At 38.4% G+C, this 27,677-nt stretch overlaps 1 protein-coding gene across 1 annotated transcript in view; it reads right to left on the reverse strand.

Annotated features, from left to right (window-relative positions):
• Positions 1–27,677, reverse strand: part of NUDT13 (nudix hydrolase 13) — a 680,399-nt gene that overhangs the window by 216,087 nt on the left and 436,635 nt on the right. The window contains exon 5 of the mRNA XM_044056109.1: positions 17,599–17,705. Within this exon, the coding sequence (XP_043912044.1) occupies positions 17,599–17,705 (107 nt within the window). The remainder of the gene's footprint in view (positions 1–17,598; positions 17,706–27,677) is intronic.

The raw sequence follows: 27,677 nt of genomic DNA on the forward strand, positions 1-27,677 counted from the left end.
ACAACAGAAGAGGCACTAGAGGTAGGATCCATGGTGGGGAATGTGTCAGGCTCTTCAGGAGCGGATACCAGTGTTGTCTGGGCCAATCTGGAGCAATGAGAATCATTTTCGGCCTCTCTGCTCTGGCTTTTAATAGAACTTTGGGCAGCAGAGGAAGAGGCAGAAAGGCATAGACTGTCAACGTTGTCCAATTGAAAGAAAGTGCATCCACTTTCCAGGCCTGTGGATGATAGGTCCTTGAGCAAAAATTTTTTCAATTGGTAATTTCTGTGGGTAGCAAAGAGATCTATGTCTGGCTGTCCCCATGCCTGAGTTATCTTTGCGAAAACTTGAGGATGCAACTTCCATTCGTGTGGATCTGCCATATTTCTGCTTAGGCTGTCTGCCAGTGTGTTTTCCTTCCCTGGCAGGAATTGTGCCTGAAGTTGGATTTGCAATTCCAGAGCTGTGTTCCATAGGGTCATGGCTAGTCTGCACAGGGGGTATGAAAGAGTTCCCCCCTGTTTGTTTATGTACCACATCACTGTGGTGTTGTCTGTCCTTATCAATAGCTGGCCTGGATGCAGTAGGTCTTTGAAGGCCATAATAGCATTTTGCACTGCTAGCATTTCCTTTTGGTTGATGTGTAGGTGCTTCTCTTTTTGGGACCATCTTCCCTGAATGCACTGATCTGTCATGTGTGCCCCCCAGGCATAGTCCGAGGCGTCTGTTGTGATGATTTGAGTTGCATGAGGTACGCAGAAAGGGAGACCTATGTTTCTTTGGCATGCTTTTGCCCACCATAGAAATTCCTTTTGAAGACATGGAATGAGTGGTATAATTGTTTCCAAACTGTGGCTGTGTTGAGACCATACATTTTTTAGGTACCACTGAAGTTTCCTCATATGCAGCTTTGCACATGGGATCAGAAGGATGCAAGATGCCATGAATCCCAGAGCCTGCAGGACTTTCCTTGCAGTCAGCCTGGTGAAGGTTGCCATTTTGCTGAAGTATTGAGATAGTTGCCCTTGTTTGTCTGGCGTGAGGTAGGCCATCTGGGTGGTTGTATTCAAGCTGGCACCCAGGAAAATTATTTTTTGAGAGGGTATTAGTTTTGATTTCTTTTTGTTGACTGTGTATCCCAGAAAGTTCAATGCCAGGTGTTTCAGAAGTATGTCCTTGCTGTCCGCTTGGATCAGGCAGTAGTCCAGATATGGGTATATCTGTATTCCTTGAAGTCTGCAGAAGGCAATTACTGATGCCAGGCATTTCGTAAACACTCTGGGTGCAGGAGATAAGCCAAAGGGCAATGCAGAGAATTGATAATGGGTTGAACCTGCAAGAAATCTGAGGTATCTTCTGCAATCTTGTCTGACAGGGACATGCAGGTATGCCTCCTTGAGGTCCAACGTTACCAGCCAAGACTCCTTGCCCAGCATGGGAAGAAGCTGCTGTAATGTGAGCATCTTGAATTTTAGTACCTGTAAATATGTGTTTAGGATGGATAGGTCTAAAATAGGTCTCCAATCTTTGTCTTTCCTTGGTACCAGGAATAGTCTGGAATAAAACCCTTGACCTTGTTCTTTTGCAGGTACCTCTTGAATAGCTTTCATGTCCATGAGAGCTGAAATTTGTTTTTGTGCCTCTGCCCTTTGATTTTGTGGCAGGTTTGGCATGCCTCTCATTTTTGGAAGGGTGTGAAAGTGGAATCTGTAGCCTCTGTCTATAATGTCCAGAATCCATTTGTCTTTTGTGACAATATGCCAATTTTTTGAGAATAATGCCAGTTTTCCACCCAAAGGTGTTGCCATTAAAGCTTTGCTTGGCAGGTAAAGGGGGAAGTCACTGTGTCTGTTTTCTGAATGACTGTGATCTATTTTCTCCACCTCTTGGGGTTGGTGCTTGCCATTGTCTGGCTCTGAATGATCCTTGAGATTGCCCTCTACCCCTCGGGCGTCTGTATCTGCCTCTTTGAGGTCTGTCCGTGGCTGGAAAGGACCAATTTTTTGAAGGCCAGTTTCTGCTGAAACGTGGAGGTTGTACCTGTAGGAAATCTTTCACTGTTTGTATTGATCTCGCTTTTTCCTCCATTTTCTTTAGTACCTCCTCAGCTTTAACACCAAACAATACATCTTTTTGAAGAGGTGCATCTAGTAATTTAGGTTTGACATGATCTGGTAAGGCTTGCTCTTTGAGCCAAGCATGTCTACGTATGACAGACCCTGTAACAGCAGCTCTACATGAGGCCTCTAAAGCATCAAAATCACACTGCAAGGTATGTTTACCCACTTGCTCTGCACCATGCAATAAATCCTGCAACTCTTTTAAATCTGGTTGTTCTGGTTGTGTCATTTTGCTTTTCAACTGAGATAACAAAAACTGTTGATACTTTAAGATATGAAACTGACAGTTTAATGCCCTCATGGTTAAAGTGGCCGAGGTATACACCTTTTTCACCCACCTTTCTAAAGCTCTGGAATCTCTCTCTGAAGGTAATGGGTTTTTAGCAGTAGAGGCGTTAATTCCCTTGGGACCCTGTGAAATAGTTTCTGGGTCAGCAGTATGGCTTTTGTATAGGAACTGGTGTGAATCAGGAGCCCGGTAATACCTGCCTGGTTTAACAGGAGCTGGAGGTAAAGAATCTGGGTTGAGGCTGGCTTCTGTGTACACATCATCTAATATATCTAAAACAGGAGGGACAGCCAGGGGCCTATGCTGGGGGAGCAAGAGAAAATCCCTGAGCCTTTTCTTGGAATCTGAGTAATCTTGGCCTTCCCAGTGAAAGTGTTCCCTCAAAGTATGCAGGGTTTCCCCAAAAGAGTAGTCCTCAGGTGGGGAGACCGAGGGAATAGACTCCTCTGCATCAGAGTCTTCAAAAGGAGAATAGGTATAGTCCTGGTCCGCAGAATGTTCAGAGGTAATAGAAGCTTGATCTGAGGAAGGGTAGTCTTCCTCTAATCTGGGCCTTTTGTCCGAGGGGGATTGAGAACCCCTGATAAGAGTAATCAAATCCTCAGCCATTTTGAGCATCTGTTTTTTAGGCATGGGGCCTTGAGAGGGGGTCTGAGGTCCCTGTTTTTTAGTTTTCATGGCTGCTTTAGATTTTGTGAAAGCTTTAATAGAGAAGGAGGAAGGCCTGAAGACCCCTTGAGAAATGGCAGGCCTGTCTAAACTCTGAGTTTTCCCGCCAAGAGTGGTGTCGGTATCTGTAGTTGGAATGGTTACCAAGGAGCCTGCGACCTCAGGTACTGAAGACACCTGTAATGAAGTGTCATCGGTACTCAGGGGCTGCGTAGGCGCCTCGCTGAGAACCGGAGAACTGGTAGTCGGCCTCAGCGTGGTGTCAGTAGAAGTCGCGGACCTCGTATGTCGGTCCTTATCTTTGCGTCTTTTACTCAAAACTGGAGTCGGAGTATCCGAAGACATAATATAATAAAATTTTTTACCAAAATAGTGAAGGGCGAACTCTGCCCGACGCTTAATTGTGCGTTTGTTGAATCTAGCACAAAAACGGCAAGCTGAGACGTCGTGGTCTGGGCCTAAGCAAGGAATACAGAAAGAGTGGAAATCCTTATGCGGTATTTGCTTCCCACATGAAATGCAATTATTAACTTTGTCTGACATCGGTCTGAGGCAAGAAAAGTTTCAACGGGTTACTTAGCTTTCAAGAAGACTTCGGCTGAAATATTTTCATAAATCTCAGGAGCTGGCCGACCGGCACTTGCGAACTGCTTCTGCTTCGGGCACCGAGCGGCAAGAAAGACTGAAGAAGATGGCATCGGCTGGCTCTTTTATACCCCTGCCGCACTGATGTCAGGGAAGAAGCGATGACAACCGATGCCAGACCTAGACTTTGGAATTTGGCCGACCGAGGACCCGCCTGACGGCAGGATAACCCATCTGTTATGACTGCAGCTGTATGCACAATGAACATCTAATTTTCTCTCTAATATCTATTGTACTATACTCTCTAATCTGAAATATACTATTACCCTCTCCATGCATAATATTTTCCTAACCTACTAATGGCTAGTAGCTATATATTTTAAAATGTTAAATCTACAATTGAGTTTATAACAAAAATATTCACTTTATGTAAATGTAATTTCTGCATTGAATTATGTCTTTTCATTTTTGTAACATTGTGACAACCCAATTGCAAATATCATGGAGCTTATCTGTAAATGTTTAATTAGCTGTATGAACTATGTCCTTTTGTAACATGTGAAATGTAACCTGCAATTATTGTGGAGCTTTTCTCCCCAGGCCTCCACTGAAAATGGGCTCTTCTTGGCCCTGTGGACTTCCCCGGTCATCAAACTTAAATAAATAAATAAATAATGCCTATGCAGCCATCAACTGATCCTGGGAGCTATCAACCCAAAAGTGTAACTAGCCTTACCTGCAAGGCTATGGAAAGAATCACTGACCTTATCCACAATGACACAGATTACCTTCAAAACTCTTGACCTGACCCAGTTTGGTTTTGTCAAAGGTAGATCTTGCTTATTAAACCTAGTAGACATCTTTGAGAATGTCACCAAAGCCCTGGATAAGAGAAAAGCAGTACATACCACCTATCTTGATTTAGCTAAAGCCTTTGACACAATCCCTCATTGAGGTATTATAGAGAAACTATTCCAGCTGGGAATTAACCCATATATTACTAGATGGGTAGCAAACAGGCTCACAGACAGAACACACACTATCAAAGTTAGGGAGTCCCCCTCCACCAGTAGACCAGTTACCAGTGGAGTACCATAAGGATCTGTGCTGGGCCCTCTGTTGTTTGTAAAGTACTTCTCTGAAGTCCATGCGAAGGTAGTTGGCCTGTGACTTACCAAGTCTGCAGATGACTGCAAACTGGGCACAATCATACCAACAATGTTAACATATTACAGAAAGGGCTGACAAAGACGAATGATTGGTGCCAAACTCACGGACTGAATCTTAACACAAAAAATGCCTCATTGTCCCCTTTGGCAAAGTAGTAGCCCCTGCTAATTACTCTAAGCACAAACTCAGTGGTGCGAGACTTGGGAACACAGGTTGATAGCAATCTAAACTTCGATCACTATGTGTCCATAGTGGTAAGAAAAGCATTCTACATCACACATCTCATAAATAAGGTTAACACATCCAAGACCATGGGAGTCATAGCTCCACTGTACTCTACCCTTATCAGACCACTAATTGAGTACAATGCTACCTTCTGTATGTACCTCACCAGACACCTGCAGGAACTGTTGAGATCACAGAGATTTCTGACCAAAAAAAAAACATGGCCTCTGAAACATGACATACACTGAAAGTCCTGTCATAGTACTCAGCATTATATAGGCTGCTGAGAGGCAACCTGTGCCTGGTCTACAGAGCAGTCTCGGACCTGCCCTAATGTAAATGTTGGACAATCACAAATTAAATGGGACAAGAATAATTTGCTTCATGGACCTCAACCTAGCCTGTTACATAAACAGAACATGCTGGAGAGACAGATGCATCTCCCAGTGATTGTCACTCCTCTGGAGTAGGCACCCACTCCATGTAAAGCAGAGCTCCTCAATGACCCTATTCAAATGCAAACTTGATAACTGGATGGCTGACTGTAAATTCACCCCAGGGGTAGCACCCATGTCTCTCATGGGCAGGGGCAGTCGGTGGTGATCACAAAATCACTCTGCTAACAATGACCATCTAACTATGATCAATAAAGTTACTCAGGTTTTTACATGGCTAGGTTTGTAAAAGCCCTAGTGTCATTAACCTAGTAACCTCCTATGAAGACCTCCAAACATCTGCCCTCCAACATCCACTACTGATGTCATCCATTATAAGTTGTCCTGCAGCCTTGTAAAAATCAGACTTGTGCCTTGGAGCTTGTGTAAAGTACTGAGCTCTGTAATTTGTGCACTTATCTAGGTAGGGAGTTCTGTTCTCACTGCAGTCAAGTGTGTGTGTGTGTGTGTGTGTGTGTGTGTGTGTGTGTGTGTGTGTCTATGTAGCCAGAAGACCATAAGTGTGTATCCTACAGTTACCACTCCAATCCCATGGACTGGCTTTATTTTGATACTTACACATGCCTACACATCCATTTCATGCAGGTATCCCAACATCTTCTCTCCAACATCCACTCCTGATGTCATCCACTATAAGTTGTCCTGCAGCCTTGTAAAAGTCAGACTTGTATCATGGTGCTTGCGTAAAGTATTGAGTTCTGTAGTCTGTGTTTTTAGGTAGGGGTTCTTTTCTCACTGCAGTCAAGTGTGTGTGTGTGTGTGTGTGTGTGTGTGTGTGTGTGTGTGTGTGTGTGTGTGTGTGTACTTGTTTGACATTAGAGAGAGTCTTTTACACCAGCATATAGGACACTGCTATTACCATATTCTCCTCACCAGACATTGCTGATGTCACCAACTTCACAAGTTGTCATCCTTTCCACAAAAGGAAAGGAAGTGTGAAAAGTAAATTTATCAAAGTTTCAGGACTGACTTCTAATTATGCCATTTGTCTAGATGAATTCTCAGTCCTTAAAAACAGATTTTTGACCAAGGATACCCCCATCTCCCTTTTGGGCAGTGTTAAAGCTGAGGTATGGGAGGGGAGAATGGAGAGGTATGCAGCTATCATAAAGGGTGGCTTTGTGAACTATACCAGGTTTACCCAGAAGGATATTAATAAATTCACTGATCAAAACTGCATGATCCTTCAATATTCCCTGGATATTAAAAATATTGAGCAGATTATTTGCAAGGACTGGCATGTTCTTTCCTGTGACAAAGGGACCCAGCAGCTGGTCAATAGTCAGTAGTCTATGCCTACATAATTGTTATCATGGCATACTTAATATTAACATTAACATTTATACCTAATTTATTTTGTGTTTATTGATGTGGTTAATAGCACTTATTGATTAATGTTTTAATATTGTTCATTAATTTTATTAATTTTACTATGTATATTATTATGTATATAATACAAGTATAGAATTGTAAATGGATGTAGGTTTATTAATATTTGATTAGATGATACCTATGCCGCGTAGTATTATTCTTGCAGCATTAAATATATTTATTCTATTATTCATACACATCAGCATTTATAAATATGTAGTACTGAGTGGTCACACAAAATGTTACAATTTTTTTTGCACACATCATTATTCTGTATAATATTAACACAAAAAATTAAAAAAAAAGTTTTAAGTATAGCTGTACGAGGTTCAAGAGTTTTTAGCTTTAATATTAAATATGGTTTTTAATACACAATCACATAATAACACAAAAGTATTCAAAGTACAGCAATGTATTATTATATGATAATTTTAAGTATTTGATTGTTTAATTGAATAATCTGGGTGTGAATTCAGTATTTAATGGCAGGTGACAGCTATCTAGTTGGATTCTGATGAAGTCTGGTATACAGAAGAAAGCGCGCTCAATCCTAGGTTGCTGTATTTGTCCTATGTGGAATAAATTTTGGCATAACGATTTTGCATTTCGTGCATCTTTTACATCAGTTTACCACTTTGTTATTTCTGGCAACTACAGTTTTTTACAGGATATACCCTGTATTGTGAAGCCGGTGGCAATTGTTTGTGTCATTGTAAGTTCGATTGGTGGAGTTGTGTTTGCAGTTTCCTAGTAAAACTGCCAGCTTTACAAGGGTCTCCGATGGATGATAATTCGTTATTAAGCCAGCTCGTGGAACTTATCAACAACCACACCAAAAATGGAAATGGTTCAGGCAATTCGCAAAGCGTCAGTGATTCGATTCTCTGTGGCCAGGGAAGCCCCCAAAGGAGTCGGAGGGCGATGTCACCACAGACTGGTACGGACCGTGAAGGAGGACTTCCTAACCACGGGAGAAGTACGTGTGAACGCCCGGACCAACAAGCTTGTGTCGGATCCAACGGAAGCCCGGTACATGACAAAAGGAGAGGTCTGGACGCTTACAAAGACATATCCTTCAGTGAATGGCTTGGGAAATCTTTCTCCGTAGCCACAGCAGTAAAAGAACAAACACCGAAGAACAATTTTATTTACAAGGACAAATGCAAACAATTCGAGGTAGATTTACTTAAATATAAAAGTTTATGTTTGGATAATTGGTACCTAACACGGTGCATCGAACAAAACATTGTACCAAAAGGGTTACGGTTAAATAAATATCCTAACAATATTAAGGGGAATGAAAGTTTGTTTAAAACTATATCGGATATTTTAAATGAATGTGGCATTTCTATTTTAAAAGCCATGATTTGTAGTAATACTGAACTGTTAGAAATAATCAAAAAACAAATTGATGTGTTGCAAGCTGAGATCACTAAGGATTTAATGTTTTCTATACATGAATACAAGGATGTGTATTTTAAAGTATTACACAATGTTGATTTGAGTATGGCCAAGAATTATAAAAGGAAATTAGGAAAGATAGAATGGGATTTATTTGAATATAAGGAGGGTAAAGCATATGTTGACCCTAATAAACATTTTAAAAATAAGTTATATGGAAGAAATACATATGGAGGAAATGTTGCTTATAATACAACATTTGATAGGGAAACCCACTACCCACATGGGACCCAGACACAGGAAAATGAACATGAACAAGTAGGTTCCAATTATGGCTTCAGTGATTCATTTGAAGAAAGGGAGGTAGATCAGTACCACCCTTTAGGGGAACATATGGTGGGGGTGAGAAGGTCCGAAAGGATACGGAAACAATATTACCCTTTCTCATATGCGGAAGCAGCAGGGAACACACATGTACGAACGAGGCGAAGGAACAATTAACAGTAGTTGAGGTTCAGAATGTAGTTCATTTTAGTCACGAACCTTTGAACTGTCAAGAAGGGTATGAGGAAATATGTGGTTCTGAGAATGAAACAATAAGGGGAATTGAGTCATTTTCCTTTCACGAAGATAATTGCAACACCATACGGTGTGATGTTAAGGAAGAAAATAATTTTTTCATTTACAATTTTACAGACGTGGAAGTTTCACCCCCTTTTTTCAGTCTTTTCTCAAAAGGTTTTACTTTCATTCCTGTAAAAAGGCCAGGAATAGAAAGAATTTTGTTGGATGTAAAACTTTTTGCAAGGAATTTACATTTTAAAGCAACATTCAACAAGGATGAAAACAATGTAATCAACGTGCTGAAGTGAAAAACTATTTTAATCCTCCCTTACAGCATGACATTTTGAATTTTGAGAGTTACGTTACACATATGATTAGGGAAGGGTTTGATAAAGACGATGGTATAGGTGCATACAACAATTTAACACAAGAAGAAATAGGTATATTAAAGATGTTACAGACAAATGAGAAAATAAGGATTATGAAGCCTGACAAGGGTGGGGGGGTAGTCCTTATGGATCATTGGGATTATGTAGATAGGATGCTGGAAATTTTACACACTGGTAATAGATATAGAATATCTTCTAGGAATGAAATGAATATTAGTTACAAAAAGATAGACATATGGTTAGAAGACAATTTATTACAGGGACTCATAGATGTGGATCTATATAACTATCTAAGAGTACCCAAACCTGTGATACCAGAAATATTCGGCATCCCGAAAATACATAAGGACATCCACAACCCCCCTTTAAGGCCTATTGTAACCTCCCAATATTCTAAGACACAACCCCTAGCGATCTTTATAGACAGAAAACTAAAAATTTCCAGGAAGGTTACCATCATTTATTGATAGACTCCTGGGATTTTTTAAGGAAATTCAATACAGTTACATATGATGAGAAATATACATTTGTCACCATAGATGTGAAGGATCTTTTTTCAGTAATTCCTCATGAATTGGGTTTAACATGGTTTGAATACATGTTGACAGAATTTAAGACCCTAAATTCACATGATTTTCGACTTTTACTTGAGAACATGGAATTGGTCCTGAAAAATTATTACCTTTTTTTCCAGGGCGACATTTATCAGCAAATAGGGGGGGTGGCCATGGGATCTTCATGTGCCCCCACCTATGCTAACATCATTATGTTGTTTTGGGAGTTAGAATTTGTTTTCAAATCAAAATTTTGGAAATTTGTCGTCTCATACTTTAGATTTTTGGACGACATTTTTATAGTGTGGAAAGGCAATGTGGAAGAAGTGGCGGAATTTATTGAATACTTACATACTACAACTTGTATTTTAGAATTTACATTTGAACATCATACAGATTATGTGAATTATCTTGATGTAACAATAACAAAAAACAAGTTAAAAAATATGTACGAATCCAAGATTTTTAGAAAAAAATGTTTCTCCAATTCATATGTCCACTTTGATAGTGACCATCCCCTGTACTTAAGGAAGAACATAGTCAAAGGACAAATGATCAGGGCATCCAGGATGACAAGTGACAATGATACATGTAAAGTCAAATTGGATTTTATACAACAGTTATTTAAGGCGAGGGGTTATCCAACTAAGCTTACAAAGAATGTAAAGCGTGATGTTTTAAAGAAAAGAAATTCCCACTACTATCCACTTTTAACCACTAATTTACAGGAAGACGGTGCACCTATTACTGATTTTATGGTTACACACAGTATTAATCAAAGTACTAGGGAAATGCCCCGTTTAATGTTAACATATTTTAAAGGTATACATTGGATACAACGGGGTATAGATGAAGCTTGGAAAATGTTTTCCAAAATTAATACTGATAGCACAGTTTTCCAAGAACCATTAAGGTTTGGATTTAGGAGAAATACAAATTTTAAAGAATTATTCGAGAGAAAGAAGACTCCGAACAGGGGAGGAACACAACGGAAGGTGGGGACTCATAAGTGTGGAAGATGTGGTCAATGTACATTTATTTTGAACAGCAAGAAACTTTCTTTGAAAAAATTAAATGTAAATTTAAAAAGTAGAGGTTATTTCACATGCCAAACAAAAGGAGTGGTTTATTTAGCTCTCTGTTTGTTTTGTGACAAATATTATGTAGGCAAGACTGAACACAAATTGAAGCAACGCATTTACGAACACACAAGGGATATTAATAAATGCAATGAGAATAATGCACTGTATAGGCATTGCAAGACTTGTGTTAACACCAATATTAAGTTTTGGGTTTTGGAAGAGGTCAATATGTGGGATAGAGGTGGTGACTGGGAATCCCAGTTAGAATTTAAAGAATTAATGTGGCAACTCAGACTGGACGCTTGTGGTCCAAATGGACTGAACGACCACCTTTCTATTAAACCGGCCTTGAAATTGTTGGCCAATAACCCAAAACTTATACAATAATATATAACAGTATAGAAAATTGTTTCAATTTGCACTATTATTGATGTGTACACACATATATACATCTATGCCTACATAATTGTTATCATGGCATACTTAATATTAACATTAACATTTATACCTAATTTATTTTGTGTTTATTGATGTGGTTAATAGCACTTATTGATTAATGTTTTAATATTGTTCATTAATTTTATTAATTTTACTATGTATATTATTATGTATATAATACAAGTATAGAATTGTAAATGGATGTAGGTTTATTAATATTTGATTAGATGATACCTATGCCGCGTAGTATTATTCTTGCAGCATTAAATATATTTATTCTATTATTCATACACATCAGCATTTATAAATATGTAGTACTGAGTGGTCACACAAAATGTTACAATTTTTTTTGCACACATCATTATTCTGTATAATATTAACACAAAAAATTTTAAAAAAAGTTTTAAGTATAGCTGTACGAGGTTCAAGAGTTTTTAGCTTTAATATTAAATATGGTTTTTAATACACAATCACATAATAACACAAAAGTATTCAAAGTACAGCAATGTATTATTATATGATAATTTTAAGTATTTGATTGTTTAATTGAATAATCTGGGTGTGAATTCAGTATTTAATGGCAGGTGACAGCTATGTAGTTGGATTCTGATGAAGTCTGGTATACAGAAGAAAGCGCGCTCAATCCTAGGTTGCTGTATTTGTCCTATGTGGAATAAATTTTGGCGTAACGATTTTGCATTTCGTGCATCTTTTACATCAGTTTACCACTTTGTTATTTCTGGCAACTACAGTTTTTTACAGGATATACCCTGTATTGTGAAGCCGGTGGCAATTGTTTGTGTCATTGTAAGTTCGATTGGTGGAGTTGTGTTTGCAACTCTACCAGGTTTACCCAGAAGGATATTAATAAATTCACTGATCAAAACTGCATGATCCTTCAATATTCCCTGGATATTAAAAATATTGAGCAGATTATTTGCAAGGACTGGCATGTTCTTTCCTGTGACAAAGGGACCCAACAGCTGGTCAATAGTCAGGCCACATTTACATGCAAAAGGAAGCACATCATCAAAAGTTTATTGGAAAGATCTCGTCTTGACCCCATTTCCAAACTTCTGGTGACTCTGAAATGTCAGATATGTCCTCAGTGTTGTTACACGGAGAACAATTATATGGGTTCCTTAGTGGACATTATCATAAAACATAAAGATTGGGGCACCTTTTACTGCTGTTCTGAAAGAGTGGAACAAATCGTAGTTTGCACCCAATGTCAAGTGTTTTATATAGGCAAAACCAACAATGCCCTCAACAAAAGGATCTATCAGCATATTTATAGTATACAGAAGGCTGACAGCAACAGAACCCTGGAGAGGCATTCCCTATCCTGTCTAGATTTTAAAAGATTTAAGTTTTTTTTTATTTTGGAACAAGTACAAGCAGCTGCCTAAACAGGGGACTGGAGAACAAATAGTTGCAACTTAGAATGGATGTCACACAATTGCCAGGGATTAATGATGGCTTTTCTATTAGTGAACTTAAAATGATTAAATTTTAAATAATGGCCAATTAAATGATATGTGGTCTGATATAAAATGTGCTTAGCTTTTTGGATGTGGATTCTAATGAAGTCTCCTGACTGGAGATGAAAGCGCTTAATATATTGTATTTTTTTGTTTGTGAATAAACTTCAACTTTTGGATATTTTCACATGTGTTCTACTGGTTAAGTGAAGTGCTTGTGATTGACCTGTTCCCCTGAAAAGAGGAACATTTTGGAGTGACAGCCTTTATTGGAGCCAACAATCTGTTTGTTTTTTAAAATGAGAGCTTCCATGTTGTAAATAGTATTATTCATTCTGTATTTACGGTCTCTTTAAGACTTTCCTGGGCTTTAGTGGTCCCTGACACCTGATTTGGTGTTTTTTTGGGGGGTGTTTTCATGAATTTCCTTTAAAAATTGTTTTCACTTCCAGTTTCATGGCTGTGATCATGTTTTCTTTTTATGTAAGACGAAAGCGCTAAACTGTGACTGTTTTTATCTCCAAGTTTTTTGTTTTGTTATGAAAGTTCCGAGTTTGTTAGGCTGCTGGTGTTCAGTTCTTTTGTTTAGGCAGGGGTTCTATTCTCGCTGTAGTCAACTGGGGTGTGCCTGTGTGTTTGTGCACTTGGTTGACATTAGAGACTGCCTTTACAACCAGCATGTGGGACACTGCTATTACCATATTCTTCTCACTAGACAATGTTGACATCATCAGTTATATCTGATTTGTGGATGTGCACCATTCCCACCAAGGCAGGGTCAGAGACTGGCCTGGAGGCCAAGCAGAAGTCAACTCATCCTATAAGATACAGATTATAGTGACATGGCTTTCAGTCTATCCACATACATCATGCCATGCGTTGTAGACCCTGTGTTTTCTTGGTGAGAAAACCCTGTGGTCTCTCCAGGTGCTGCATGTGTCTGGTGAGGTACATGTAAAAGGGAACATTATACTCTATTAGTGTTCTGATGAAGTACAGTTCTGTTATATAATCCTCAGAATTGAATACGATGGCATGACTTATGATGTGCACAACATAAGCTTTTAATATCAGTGTGGATACTTGGTGGTCAAAGTTCGGATTGCTATCAATGTGTGTTCCCAGGTCTTGCATCACTGGATTTCAGCATAGTGGGAATGTTGCCAATGCTGTAATTAGCAGGAAATTCCACTTTGCAGAAGGACAAGATGAAGACACATGTCTGCATTTATTTGTTGACTATGTGACTTTGTCACCAATCATTTCTCTTTGTTAGCTCCTCCTATGTTATCATCATTGGTGGACTCAGTGATTGCACTTAATATGCAAGCATCAGCAAATGCAGTAAGCTAAAGGTCATATACTTTAGCATAAGCTGTCAAGAAATGGATTCGAAACAGTAAAGGGCCATGCACAGATCCCTGGGGTACACTAATGGTGACAGCTCTATACTGGTACAGGTTGATTTACCAACTTTCATAGTATGTGTTCTGTCGGTGAGCCAACTTGGTTACCCATCTAGTGACATAAGGGTTAATCCCCAGCTGGGAGAGTTTCTCAATAATACCTGTGTGGGGGACTGTGTCCAAACCCTAAGCCAGTTCAAGATTGGCAGTATGCACTGTCTTACCTTCAACCAGGCCTATCACTCAGAATCAATGGGCCATGACAACATCACAGATCACCTATAACATGACTTAGCACACACACCTTCCTGACATGGTTGAATACACACTTCAACGCACCATTCACACAGGCTATGTTCCTGTAAAAGGGTGCACATCAACATGAATCCATCAGAGTTGGGGGGGGGCAGCACCCAATGCATGTATAGACACATCTTGACTCTCCTCATCTCTGAGGTAGACCAACATGTCATCATGGACCTTTTCAAAATGGACACTAGTAATATCCCGGTTGTGTGCAACACACCTATGTGAGTTGTTAATGCTAGATCATACCTGTTACATCTGTTAGATGTCCTCAAAGAGGTGATTGAGGGCATGCATGATGACAACATTATCATCCTTTTGAATTTGACAAACCCAAGGCATTTGACACGAATTTGTATTGAGGTGTTCACTCAACACTGTCAGATGTAGCCATAAACACTATATCACCAAGTGTAGACCACTGTATCACACATGTGGCATCTAAATATGTTGAAATGTGTGAAGTGACCTATATCTCAGGTCCAGTGACAAGGTCCATACATCAGGGCTGTTTGCTAGGCCCTTTCCTGTCCATTATTTAAGTCACAGATGTCATGAATGACATACACATCCTATGTCTAAACAGCTGTCTGAAAGACTACAGAGTGTGGGCAATCATTGGCTCCAACTGTGATAATAACATAATACAGCCAGTATCAATACACGCTAAAGATTGCTGTCACAGCCATGACAACAACTGCAATGAAACGAAAACATGGGGGGGATTTGTTAAATCATGAAAACAAACACACAACTCAAGGATAAAGTAGACATCACAACCTATAATCAGACCAATGGATATGTGACCTGTGTCCTGGGGCAGATGGTATGTGGAACATACACCAGCATGTGGCCACAGTGCTGACTAAACCTTGTATGTAACACACTTACTGAGTATGTGAAGGACATCCACATCACAGGCCATAATACTTCCTCAGTTCATAACCTTCATCACACCAATTATTGGGTACAATGCACATCTTCATGTAACTCCCTATACATCTGCCAGTGATATGTAACTGAAATGTACCACCTTTGCCACAGAGACTGTCATGCATCTTACTGGCCATACCTACATATTCTTTTTGTTGCTTACTATTATTTTTTTTTTAATTATTATTGCTTAGCTTACTGTCTTATGGTGTGGAACCCCCATCAAATTGTTACAACAGATGCATGTGTGATACCTGCTCTGGTGATACACACAGTACATACATAGCTGTTTGACAACATTAATCGCATGGATAACATTCATGACAGTGTGGATTGTGCCACATGTATATGACATGCACACCAGTCAACTAGCCTGTATTGCTCATAATGTGAAATACAGGTATAGCAATGTCCCTCCTAACACCACCAGCAGATGTTATGGTGTCAGGACAATGTGCGGGATTACCCTCATAGAGTGCAGACATGTCATAATAGTTGGACAAGCGTGTTAGTGCAGAACCATCTCTGATCACTCAAAATCACATATGTCAGTGACATAGGATTACTAGTGGTATTATTCTGATATTGTCCATGAGTGTGCATGCTTCTTTTACTGTTGTCCATGAGCCTTTACCTGTGTCCCAGTTGTTGGAGACCTCTGCTGAGAGTACACTCATATTCAGGCAAATCATTTTGCACAGCTTCACAATATGCACCCTACTCCAACTGTATATAACATCCCTGACAGATGTCCTCTGCATTGTTCATGTAAGAATGCTTATCTCACAAAGACATCTTCCCCATTGTTGTGTCATCTTTTGCGACAGTCACATAATACACATTTTCAGTGTGCAGTCCATATTGTACCATACTGATATGGGATTTGGCATTGCTGCAACAACCGTCTTCCATTGACATGCTCTCATCTGCTGGACATTAGGTTGTTTCACCTTCCTCTTTCCCTGTGTTCATTCCTACAATTCATCTGTGTCCCCATTCAATACACACACTTCCCCCGAGTGTCTATTTTACATGGCAGTCCATGTACCCTTACAGATCATTTACAACTTCTGCACAGAATGCCTGCAATGGGATTTCTCAATACTCTGAACTGTATACACTGTCCTGTACTGTATTTGGACCATATATGTAACTAAATCCTAATCCCTGGTAATCACTGCGGCATTCTGCACAATCCCACTAACTTACTGTGCTCTGATATAAACAGTTTTGCTATCTGTGTTGCTTTACACAGTTTCCAAATTGCACTTGTTTACGTTTAAACACGGTGTGTGACATGAATATGTAATTAGCACTGCTGTTCACTATGCATACATATGTAAACTCCATGTAGGCTTCATGCAAAGCCTACATGAACTTTGCTGAATCCCAGGGTAGGGAAATTCTCCTACTCTTTGATAAGTGCTCTGAGATCTTTTACATCCACCTAAGCCATCACCAGCTCAAGCAGATGGGACCTCAGCTTAACATCTCATCCAAGGATGTCGCACTCAGTAGTGCAGCAACTCACTTAAGCCACACTGCAGTGACAGTAATGGAAAATCAATCCAAGTACCTGAGGTAGGAATAGAACCCGAATCTTATGATCTTCCAGCACTAAAGGTGAGTGTGCAACCTGTTGAGCTACTGATAATTCTGATTTTATAACATAGTAAATGTCTATCAAAATGGATGTTGGATAGGCCACAGAAAGCATCTTTCATCCACTACTTTTTTTATTTTGTTCTGCTAACACAAAGTTTTCAATTTCTGTCAGCACTATCTGTTATGGCAGCCTGTCTGAGAAGTAACATGCTTGATGGCCTGCCTAGCATTGTAAATTGCTCCAACATGATATCGGTGACCAACAGACCTTTGATATTAGAATAAGGTACAACAAATATTTAGATCAGTATCAGTTCTAGCATGAAACTAAAATCATACACAAACTACAGCTTCTTGGGCAGAAGTGGAATCCAAAAATGCATCCTGTCCAACAGCTCATTTTCACACATTTTGCAAAGCAATGTAGTGTGGGATAAATAATAATTCAACATAAAATCTGAACTACATTTTAAAATGGAGCCTAAATCAAAATCAACAGACATGAGATCATACTAGGCACTAAACAGAAAGGAATGTTCATGGAAACTAAAGAAAACAACAACTAGATCTTACCTTCATTAATAGTGGAGCATTCTTTCCATTCAAAAGAAGCAAAGCTTTCCGTAAATCCACAAATTTTCCCTGCAAATTTGATTCCAATGCAGACTTTTCTAATAATCCTAGAATGCAAGTTTCAGGAAACATGACAGCAAATTAATTCTAATTTCTTTCCCTCTTTTTTACATTGTTCTCTGCCTAGCTTTGCACTTGTCATTCAGTTTTCACAGATCTTACTTGTGTTACAGTAATGCAGCATTTGTGTTTCTACCTTTATGAAAGGGAAATCAGGGAGGTTATATCTATCTTCCTCTCCCTTCTCCAGCTCTGGAAATCTCGTTTTAATGGAATATACAGCTAGGTGGTAACTAGCACCCTCTGACAGAATTTGAACAGCCATTCTTATGGTTCTGTAATTTTTCTTGCCCCCTGGTCTAACATTCTCTCATCTGGACTAGAGGGACTCAACAAAACACCAACAACCACTTACTTTACCTTCACCTTACAGGAAGGGGGACATCAGCATGAAACACCCACCGGTCAATTACTGTGTGACGACCTTGTAGTAAGGGGATATCAGCAGGAAACACCATGATATTTCAGCAGATCATCATTCACTCTGTTTCCTACTGTTTGATTTTAACAAATGTACCCATTACTGCTGTTCATTAGATTATACATCACTAAACACACATACAAAAAGAAATGTAATTTAACTTTCTTATTTTTTCTTAATCTTGCATGGTTGCCTAAGGTTATATATGGGTCAACATACATCTGTCTGGGTTGTGACCATTAAACTTGCTGAATCTTCTACTTTACAAAAACAGTGGAGGATTTCCTGCAGAACACAAACTGAAGAACTATCCCATAAAAGGAATTATGGGGCATAGTGAGGTAATTAAATAAATTCGCACATTTCAGTCTTACACAAACTCCTTCAATCTTTCTATATTTTCTGTAGGGTAGAGAATGAAGCTGGTAGCAAAAGAAACATTGTCTGCAGCTCTATAATGCCAAAAATGGTTGAATTAAACAAATCAATCTGCAGATGACGAACGTTGGGGAGGGGGTTATATCAAGCTTAACCTAAATTTCTGCTATGGAGTTACAGAAGACAGCATCAGCAAATGTACTGAGACTTCTGCTGTTGCTAATGCATTCATAATGAATGAATCTTATCTTCCTGTTAGAGTTATGCCCCATTAAATGTTTACTTATTTGTGGCCTTTACGCCATATTAAAGATGTCTTAAGAATAGTTTAGCTGCATGTTTTATTCAATGTTAGCAGAAATGTCAATGCAGGAACCAATTTGATTCTTGTGAAAAAATATATGAATTATCCTAAACACATTTTTTTACTTGTTAGGCTACTGTACTTGTTTACAAGTAGAGTCTTATCAAGTATGACCCCCAAATAACTCACAGACTGGACATATTCAATAAGAGATCTGTCACTAGAAGAAATTTACAATTTTACTGATATCTGACCGGTTATACTGAACCCTGCAAAGGACCATGCCTTCTGTGCTGGACAGATACAGTCATGATCTCAAAACCCACAACTATGACTTTAACTTGAAAAAGCCTGCCTGAAGTTTTCATTCAGCAGTGGACAGTGTGTGTCCTAACTACACAATGGTGGATCATCTTCATACTGCAGAAGGTACAGACCACCACAAAGGCAAGACATCTGAATCATATAATCAAAAATGAATAACTAAAACAGCTCAGGGAGAGTCACTTTCAATTAAGTAGTATCAATCCGAATGAGTGTATTTCAGTTTAACTCTGCAGCTTCGTCCATACAATAGTGCATTGACTAATTTAATATACTCATGCTTAAATCAGCTAAAGAGTGTATCATGATGGATGGTACCGAAGGTTTTTGCTTTAAGATAGCTTGGCTGGTAGAACTACTAGGATCTTCTTTGGTTCTCTGAGACATCCTTGGTCTTCACAGCAAAATCTGTTTGGAGCAGACCATTAACCTTTGTCCAAAACATAATTTTTGCAAGTACTCCAGAAGTAAATGTAAAAACAGTCTGATAAACACAGTCATCATTTGTTCTATACATGATTCCCAAAGGGGATGGAGAGCAAGCAGCCTTATAGTTAGGATCTTTAAGATCTACTGTTACAATGAGTAACTTAAACACAAATGTACTATCTTCTTTAGGAAGGGTCACTGTAACAGTGAATTATAACATTTGGGAAGCTACCTAAGCAGTGTCTGGTTGTTCATGGAAGGTAAACAGTTATGAGATCCCCTGTACTCCAACAATTTCAAAAATTTGCCTGCTTCTGGAGTATGCTTCCAACTTGCAGTGTTCAGTGAAAGTGGGGACTGCAGACCACATGTCAGCTTCCAAACTACATTGAATAGAAACATTTCTGAACTATACAGCTGCTTTTGCTGTTGCCCTAGGGAAATGCCCTGTAAATGTGTCTTGTACTAGATTACTATACTTGTCAATGCAAATGATAATACAATCTGAAAGCCACATAGGAAAAGTCTATTTAACGACAGGCAGGTCTTATTCCTTTCTTCCCCTCCTCCTCATTTCTAAACTTCAAAGTACATTTGGTACAGCATTTGTCTAGGGTCTATATTATAACATTGAAGTTCAAAAACGTGGAATGTTATAGTATCGAACCCTTTAGTGTGAAAACTGAGAACAGCGAAGCCTCGGAACATCAACATTTTACCTAGGGTAAGATTTCGGTGGTCAGTGGCTTTGCTATTTACAGCAGTGTGGTGCAATGGTTACAGACCGGGTTTAGGGAAGTGAGCGAACGGAGGTTATGGATTGGGTTCAAGTAAGTGTGGTGTGATGGTTACGGACTGGGTTAAAGTAAGTGAACGAACGGACTGGGCTAAGGTGAGTGTGTGGTAGTTAGGGACTTTAGGGTTAGGGCGCAGGTGAGGTGAGTGTGCAGTAGTGACAGACTTTAGGGTTAGGGGTGGATTAAGTGAGTTAGGGTTAGGGCGCGGGTCAGGTAAATGTGCAATTGTGTGGACGTGAGGGTTAGGGTGGTGTAGGCGAGTTAGGGTTAGGGAGCGGGTAAGGTGAGTGTGCGATAGTTAGGGACCTTAGGGTTAGGGTTGGGTTAAGGTAAGTGGGTAGCTAGTGGTGCATGTCTGGTTTAGTGTAGGGTTTCATGAAGTGTATGTGTGTGGATTATTTATTTTGGTGTGCTTGAGTTGTATGTATGTTTGTCGAAACAGCAAATTTTTTCCCTGGGAAAAAATTTGCTATTCTGACTGTTCGGTTTTCTGGTGTTTCGATTGAATGGGGTCGATATTATAACATTCAATGTTTTTAGACTTCGATGTTATAATATAGACCCATCTGTCTATGCACCTCTTACAATTGTAAAAATACTTCAAACTGGTAGTTAAGAAGATCAGTTTTCAATGTTTCATTATGAAAACCCATTTAAGTAGGTTTACAAAAAAGGTCTTGCAGTTTACACATCATTATGTCTGAAATAACAGCCACCAGAAAAAGTTGTTTTCCGTGGCAGGTATTCTATACATAGCAAATTTGCTATGTCAAAGAGTGAGATAAAATGAGCTTATTCAGAAAAAAATCCTAAGATATGCCTTCTTGGTGGTGGTAAGTGATGAACTCATTTAAAAGGGGGGCCTTAACCAAAGTATATGTCAGTCATAAAAGGTTAGTTGAAACACAAGCAAAACTTGCAAATACTGTAGCTTAGCAAATTAAAAAGGCTAAGTACTAGTTACAATAACAGTCAAATTAGTCTAAGAGTCTTGCCAACGGGTAGTTCAGAGGTTCTAAGCCCTGCAATGCAGCCCAGACCACTCTCTTTCACTGTGTAAACAGAATTTGCCTGTATCGGGTACTTTTGCTTTCTTCCATTTAAAGATTGGAAAAGAAAAAGAACTGTTGCACTAATAAAAATTCTATCCACCAAACTGCCAGGTTTACAGTCTCAAGACCAAAATGTAGTGATACAGCTCTTTGTAACATATTATCAGCAATGACTTGTAAAGAAGCAAAACCCGAAAAAGGCTAGTGGATACAATCATCGTAAAAGGCAATCCTGGTTGCATAAGTGAGACAGACAGATGCAACTCTGGAATATTTCACATCTGCACAATGTCCTGAAAATTCTGTGGATCCAGTTTCCATTCATAGGATGTAGTTAGCTTTCTTTTCAAGACATCTGCTGGCTGACTCTACAAATGTAACATATACATATAAAAATGTGCAGTAAAACTCAAATCTAAAGGTAAAGTATCTCCTTACAAAGTTATAAAGGATCTGGTTCTTTCTACCATCTTTGTTGCTGTAATGATGTCCTAAATGAAAACTATTTTGAAAAGTTGTCAGTGTCCTGTAGACTGCTTCTAGCAAATTCAGGTTGCTGTAAAAGGCACCCAAGTATAATCTGAATAGTCTGCTTGCAAGATGTTTGATTGTCGTTGAAAGAGGTAAGGTCATTCCTGTGCAATGGTTTAATTTAGTCCACCATACAAGTTCTTTAGTTACTTATTTACTTATTTATTTACTTATTTTTATTACATTTATTATAATCATAATATAATAATAATATTATATTTATAGAATAATATTTATTTTTGAATATTTGGTAATAGGAATAATCATGAAAGGAATCTGTGGACTGCTTCCAGATATACTTGAGGAGCCATTGTACCATCAGCCTTGCATTAAATACTATGAAGACAGAAGAAGTATATTCAGACAGACAAGAAAGGGCACACTTAAAATTGATATATCAACTGAACGTTGACTTCATCCTGTTATGGTAAAAGGGTGGTATGCTAACTGACATAAAGGATACAAAGTAGGTGCTCCCTGTCACATGTTCAGCCAGACTGTCTTGACTAGCTGCAATTATGATTACTACAGTATAATATTTAAGGACTTTAATTTGACTGGTTGTCACATTTTTTTAGTACTTGTTGACCCATCTAAACATGGCAAATAGCATATTCTTATCACATCACAGATACAATGATGTACTAATAGTTACATACAGCTAGGAGCAAGATTTATATAAAGTGTTTGCATTAATTAGGCACTAGCGACATAGGAGAAGAATACAGCACATAAGCTATAACCTTTTAGATGCCAACAAGGGTATATATGCAGAACAGGTATGAAAGATGAGGCGTATCTTATTGTAGCTTGGATGAATAGCCTGTGACATACGTTTATTGCCCAGCTCAAGTGAACTGACAACAATCTGTGCATGTAAAGCAGATAAATAGAGCATGTCATGTAAACTGAAGTTAGATCTGAAGAAGCTTTGAAAGCGCTCAACTATTTGTTTTTTCAATAAAGAAGTTTTGATTACTAAACAAGTTATAAGTGCTTGATTACTCTGAAGTCTCAATTGAGCTTGTCTACAGTGCATGGTTCTCTTTTCCTGGCTTTTTAGGATTCTCAGCCAGTAGCTTTGTTACTGACAAGTACCAGTTTTCCTTACTATCTATGTATTTATATATACATGTATAACTACTTATATATATATATATATATATATATATATATATATATATATATATATATATATATATATATATATATATATATATATATATATACACACACACACATATATATATATATATATATATATATATATATACACACACACACACACATATATATATATATATATATATATACACACACACACACACACATATATATATATATATATATACACACACACACATATATATATATATATATATATATATATATACACACACACACACACACACACACACATATATATATGTGTGTGTGTGTGTATATATATATATATATATATATATATATATATATATATATACATATATATATATATATATATATATATATATATATTTATATATATCACACACACGCAAATACATATATATATATATATATATATATATATATATATATATAGATAGATAGATATAGACAGATATCAGCAGAAGGTCCTGTGGGAGTGTTGAGGGTACTATTAGTTTTGTGGATGTGTAGGTCACACAGAACTGGATCTTTAGAAGCTCTGTAAGACAAACAAAAGTTACCTCTAAAGAGTCTGTAAAAACAGAAAAGAGAGCAAGAAAATGCTCTAAAGTAGTTTCAGTAACTCAAAGAAAGCATGCCTTTGATCATCATAATGAGGAAATACTGAAGTCTCAAGCTGGCTCATATGCTTGGACAGATGCATACTGTGTCAAATTTAAGCAGAATGCTGTCTATATGGTAAGTAGTAGTGATACTACATTTACACAGTCATCAGGGATATGGGAACCTATGCTGATAATGGACCATCTTTTGATCACCACATCTGTGTAGTGGTTAGAAAATCCTTCTACTCTGTACAACTTCTCCTTCATGGTATTTCCTTGAGGCCTAAAGAAGTTATATCTCCACTTTTTTCACCCATTATTAGGCCTATCATGGATATATATAATGCAACCTTTGGCATGTACCTCACTAAGCACCTAAATCACCTTCATAAACCTCATCAAAAGATCTCAAGTTTCAATACCCTTACACACAATAAAATCTCTATCCCTCTGCTCAATGTCACACAGTCTCTAGATGGGTGATCTCTGCTTAACCTTCTGTGTTATGAACTCATTCACCTAAACAGAACCTGGTTGTAAAGGAAACACCTGTTTTCTAGAGACCTAAACCTGTACTATCAAATCAGAAAACATCAGATGACATCTCAGATACATAACCCGACTTATCCCCCCCTCATTCCTTGAATAGGCTGCCCTTACCTATCAAGCAGAGTACTTCCCTAGCAACTCATAAAACCAATGTGGATGACTAGATAGGTTACTGCTAATTTTCATTGTGGATCTGTGTAGAAAGTTTACTTGTGTGTGTGTGGGGGGGGGGATCGTCTTCCATCAAAACTGGGTGATGTGACACAGCTTCTCGATGGTCTCCTTGGCTGCATGCTTAGTAAGGACCTATAAACCTATAAAATTACAATTTCTAACATGAAACTGCAATGTTTGAAGAAGCAGCTGAGGCAGTATTACTTATTTGACATCTGTTAACCGAGTTAGTCCAACTGAGTCAAAAGGCCATTTTCAGTGGAGACCTGAGGAGAAAAGCTCCAGTACAATATAATACAAAAAAATTCTGAACGTACTTTTAAGATTAACAATAGTATAAAAATGAGTGGTCACATGGAGTAGAACAGAACGCTGATGGAACTAAGAACAGATAATTACACGGAGAGTTTAGAACACTGATTGAATTAAAAACAGATAATTACATAGAGAGTTTAGAACAAACTAAATCAATTATATACAAGTGAAGTTACACTGAAAAGTAATTACAAAAAACACAAATACAGATGCTTTTTCATGTCATTTAACTATGTAAGTAAAATTATTTGCTTAGATTGTAGTTGCAAAAAGTATTCTACAGTTATATACGATTCCAATTAGAGTAAAATAGAATTAATCAAGATTAGAGCTGTGAAAAAAAAAATAAAGAAGTTGCACGGGTGATGGGGGGAGGTGGTTATGTAGTATCTTGGCAGTGGCAGGACCATGAGTTTGATAGGAAGTTTTTTAGCTCTTTTTTGAAACTATTAATGTGCATGATATTTCTTACATTAGAGGGAAGTTTATTCCAGGCTTGGAACACTGAGCATTTGTATAAGAGTTTGCTAATGTTTTTGTTGGATTTGTAAACATTGAGGAAATGCTGGTGTGAGCTCTGGAGTGAATGATTGAGGGTATAGTAGGAAACTGGAGAGGAAACAGAAGGGTAGGCAGTAGGTTTATTAAGTATGGAGTGCGTAATATGTAACTGTGACAGCAGCAGTTGAGGGAATTCAAGCCATTGTATTTTCTTTACAGCAATGCAGTGGTGGGAGTTATAAGGCTGGTTAGTGGCAAATCTAGCTATTTTATTATAAGTTTGTTCAAGCCTGGTTATTAAAGTGGTTTGTAAGAATTGGAGTGGTGTAGAGTAGGCAGGGAAGGAGGAATGCCTGAGCCAGAGATTGTTTAGAAGCCGGTGAAAGAAATGTTTTGTTCCTATAAAGTAGTCCCAATTTTTTATGCGTCTTTTTAATGCACTGCTGAATGTGAAGGTCAAATTTTAATTGATCATCAACTATAATATTTAAAATAAGTTGGTTTTCTGTAAGCCATTTTTTTGTAGAAAGGAATGAGTTTTGAATAAAGGAGTGAAGGTGGGAGATGCTGTCAGAAGAGGAGATGAGAGTCGAGTTGTCGGCATATTGTATAAGACAGGAGTGGCTACAGGATGTATGGAGGTTATTTGTAAAGATACTGAATAGAAGGGGCTCCAGAATTGAGCCTAGTGGGACACCTGCCTGGATAGGTAGAAAGGGGAAGCAGGAAGTGTGCCATCTGACATACTGAAGCCTGTTGGTAAGGTAGCCAGAGAACTAGTGAAGAGTGGAAGTGGAGAGGTTGAGATCAGTTAGTTTTGTTAATAGTTTAGAATGAGATACATTATCGAAGGTTTTTGAGAGGTCAAGAAATAGGCAGGATACTAGTTGGTTGTTGTCTCTAGCTTCAGCGATATTCTGAGTGAAGGATAGGAGGGTACTAGAAGTACTATGGTTAGGCCGAAACCCATGTTGGGTAGCGGTCAGAAGGTTTTCTTGGAGTAGAAAATTGAGAAGCTGTGTATGTATGCAATTTTCGAGGATTTTTGAAAGTTGGGAAATAAAGGTTATGGATCTGAAATTTGAAGGGTCAGTAGAGTTTCCTCCTTTATGTAAAGTATGGTATAGAATGATTTCCAGATGTAGGGGTCTGTAAATTCTTGAAGTGATCTGTTTACTAATATAAAAATAAGGTAGGCTATAGAGTCAATGGGTCTATATTAGTTTGCAGAAATGTAATTCTGGCAAAGACCTATTCATCGACCCCAATCGGCAAAAATCACGTCAGTGATTTGCTAAATTTACTAAGGGCAAGAAACAGTTGCCTGAAGCACAATGGACCAACTTGTAGTTGATCTGAAACCACCCAAGTGGGGGGCTTTGCCCCTCCAACTATATATACCAACTCTGAGATCACACTATAGTGGAGAATAGGGCAAAGTTCTGTAGTTGTCCATTGTGCTTCAGCCAACTATTTCATTGCCCTTAGTAAATTCAGCGAATCATTGAAGCAATTTTCGCTGATTATGGATGGATGAATAGGTGTTCACCGGGATAACATTTCAGTGACCTAATACAGACCAGAGTCTGTGGCGGGATTGAGAAAGAGGGGAGGTTGGTTATCAGTAGAGGGTGAGCATAGTTTTAGTTTGAGCAGGAGTGATCTGATGTACGTAGTGGGGACTGGTTTTAGTGAAAACGGGGTTAAACTGGTATAAGTGGAAGAAGTGGTAGGGGGATTGGGGTTAAGGTCAGAGTGAGTTAGTTTACAGAGTGAGTCAAGGAAATAACAGTTAAGAAGGCTGGCAGTTTCTTATGCAGTGTTACTTGGGTAAGGGTTAGGGGTAGTACGACTTCTAGGGTGAAGAATTTTGTTGACAGTGCTCCATAACTTTTCTGAAGTAGAGTAGTGGTTGGTTTGGGCCTTGTTGAAGAATTTTGCTTGTCTTTTTAATTTGCTTTTTGGTAAGGTTTCTGAGTTCTTTGTAATTTTGGAGGTGTATTGGGGATTTGGTTTTTAACCAGGTTTTCCAAACACTTTTTTTTTATGCATAAGAGACCAAGTGTCTTTTGAAAGCCAGGGGGCATAGTTAGCTTTTATCCTAATTTTCCTTAGTAGTTAGTGGTGCTAGACAGTTAAGGATTTCAAGGAAAATATGGTTAAATTCAAGTAGTGCTTCATTGAGGGGAAGGTGATGGAACCAAGACAAGTTAATGGAGGAGAGTCTAGTGTTAAATGTTTTTACAGAAACGCTGGAAAGTTTGTGGTAGTCTCTGTGTAAGTGAGTCTTAGAAGTCTGGAAGGAGTGTCTTTGGATTTGGGTGGGGAGATGGTCACTTAGGGAGTCAGGTAGAGTACATGGGTTATGGTAGAGGTTTGGATCAGTTGTAAGGATCCAGTCAAGGATAGAATTGTTATTAGTATTTT

The sequence above is a fragment of the Protopterus annectens genome, chromosome 14.part0, assembly GCF_019279795.1.
Source record: "Protopterus annectens isolate FY-2018-M chromosome 14.part0, PAN1.0, whole genome shotgun sequence".
In the NCBI taxonomy this organism is placed as follows: domain Eukaryota; kingdom Metazoa; phylum Chordata; order Ceratodontiformes; family Protopteridae; genus Protopterus; species Protopterus annectens.